The sequence below is a fragment of the Acanthisitta chloris genome, unplaced genomic scaffold (genome assembly GCF_000695815.1).
Source record: "Acanthisitta chloris isolate BGI_N310 unplaced genomic scaffold, ASM69581v1 scaffold10292, whole genome shotgun sequence".
Lineage (NCBI taxonomy): Eukaryota > Metazoa > Chordata > Aves > Passeriformes > Acanthisittidae > Acanthisitta > Acanthisitta chloris.
The window spans coordinates 17,123-18,939 of NW_008658811.1; the positions used below are offsets into that span (position 1 = coordinate 17,123).

General features: G+C 39.0%; 1 protein-coding gene across 1 annotated transcript in view; it reads left to right on the top strand.

Moving 5' to 3' along the window:
* CWC15 (CWC15 spliceosome-associated protein) overlaps nucleotides 1-969 on the top strand; it is a 15,276-nt gene extending 14,307 nt beyond the window's left edge. Inside the window, 3 exon segments of the mRNA XM_009085228.1 lie at nucleotide 1; nucleotides 4-25; nucleotides 728-969. The exon segment at nucleotide 1 is cut by the window's left edge and continues 90 nt beyond it. Coding sequence (XP_009083476.1) covers nucleotide 1; nucleotides 4-25; nucleotides 728-857 — 153 coding nt within the window. The 3' untranslated portion in view covers nucleotides 858-969.
* The last annotated feature ends 848 nt before the right edge of the window (nucleotides 970-1,817 follow it).

The following is a 1,817-nucleotide window of genomic DNA, read 5'->3' on the forward strand; positions in this document are numbered from 1 at the left end:
AGACAAACTTCAAAGTGAAGAGGAGGTACTGTGCAGTCTGTCCTGTGATACCCATCCCCTTGCTCCTTCTCAGTATTCAGAGGCAGAAAATGTTATCACTGCTGTTGGTTTTTATTCTCTCCCTCAGATCTTGTCACAAGTGATGTAATTTAGAATTGGGATACTGCTGCACGTAGTGATTGTCTCATGCCTTTTTCTGGGCAAACCATCCTGCCACTTCGTGTGTGAAAGAGAGAAATTGAGAATTGTGCTGGCCTGACATTGTGCACAGTGATACCAAAAGAAACAGGACCAAAGTTCCTCAAGAAATTTGATGTTATGCTCCCCTTTAAAATCTAGGTGGTTTGGGTTTTTTAGCATAACTAGAATTAATAAATACCAGCCTTTGTTGCAATACAGTCCTTGTTTGCAGGTATCCCAGTTACTGGTGCATTTATCAAAATTAGGGCCATCAGATTAAAGGGTTTTTTTGGCTCTGTTCAAATGGTCATTATTTTCTGTGAAGATAAGAATACCTTTAATCTACTGATACTCATCCTGCTCCTAACTCAGCAGTATGTTGGAGATGGCTTGGGTTAGAAAAATAGATCTTCTTTTCTGAAGGACTAAAATCTAATGCTAATGACTAGTTGTACATTTAAACAGCAGAGTTAAACATTTTTATGTTTTTGTAACTTGCATCTAATTTTCATACAAGCTTACTGAAGTTAAACACTCTTGTTTTCAGGTGGGATGATGATGTCGTCTTCAAGAATTGTGCCAAGGGGATAGATGAAACAAAAAAAGACAAAAGATTTGTGAATGATACTCTGCGATCAGAGTTTCACAAAAAGTTCATGGAAAAATATATCAAGTAGTACAGTTTCATGTGCAGTGCTGCGAAAGGACTTGGAAAGTTGTGGCTGTTCCCTCCCTTTCCCTCAGAATTTAAGGCTGAATATTTGGTCATGGATTCCCAAATGCTTTTCCAAGATCATGAGTAGCTTTATAATTAATAATTGCTGTGGATCTGGAGTTTTTATTCCTGCATTATGTTTTCCTTTGCAGTTTTAATTAAACCAGTTTATGTTTCATGAATGTTTTCCTGTTCATATATGTTTAGTTTTACTTTACCACCTTGCAAATGGTAGCAGAGAGAAGCTGGTTTGCAATAAATACTGCCAAATGTTTAAATTGCTTTCCAAAATGCTCTGCATTTGTAATGAGGGTGGTTTGCAACTTACTGATGTTTATCTAAGTTGCATATTAGCAAAGGTGGGGAAGAGCTGAGCATGGTAATCAGCATGAACTGAAAAGAGCTATACTTGCTGTAGCAAACTGTACTCTTAATAGCTAGTTAGAAACTTAGGTAATCTTTGCTTTTAGTTTCTTCTTACTGTCAATTGAGGCATGGTTTGGTGGGGCAGCTCCAAGTTTGTAACAACTTTCCTACTTTCTGGGCTCTCTTGGCTCAGCAGTTCTGGAGCAATGCTGTGTACTGCCTTGGGGAGCCTTGAGTGGAGAATGCTCAGGCAGGGGAACTGGGGGGCTTTTTCCTCCTTAATAAACCACTGCAGTGCTCAGTCCCTCAATCACAACCCTGTGGCTGCAAGGTTCAGTCTGTGTGTGTGTCTCCTTCAGTGGCAGTAATGGCAGTAATAGCACTGTCAGAAACTTGTGAGTCCCTTTATCAAATGAGTGATCTCAAGATACCATAGTACACTTCGTTTACTCCTTAAATGTCCATTTGAACGCTTAATTGGACAGCATAAAATATGATTGGCTGCAAAAAAACCCTCAGTTGTGAAGCGATTTATATTTTTTTCTACTCCTCTGTT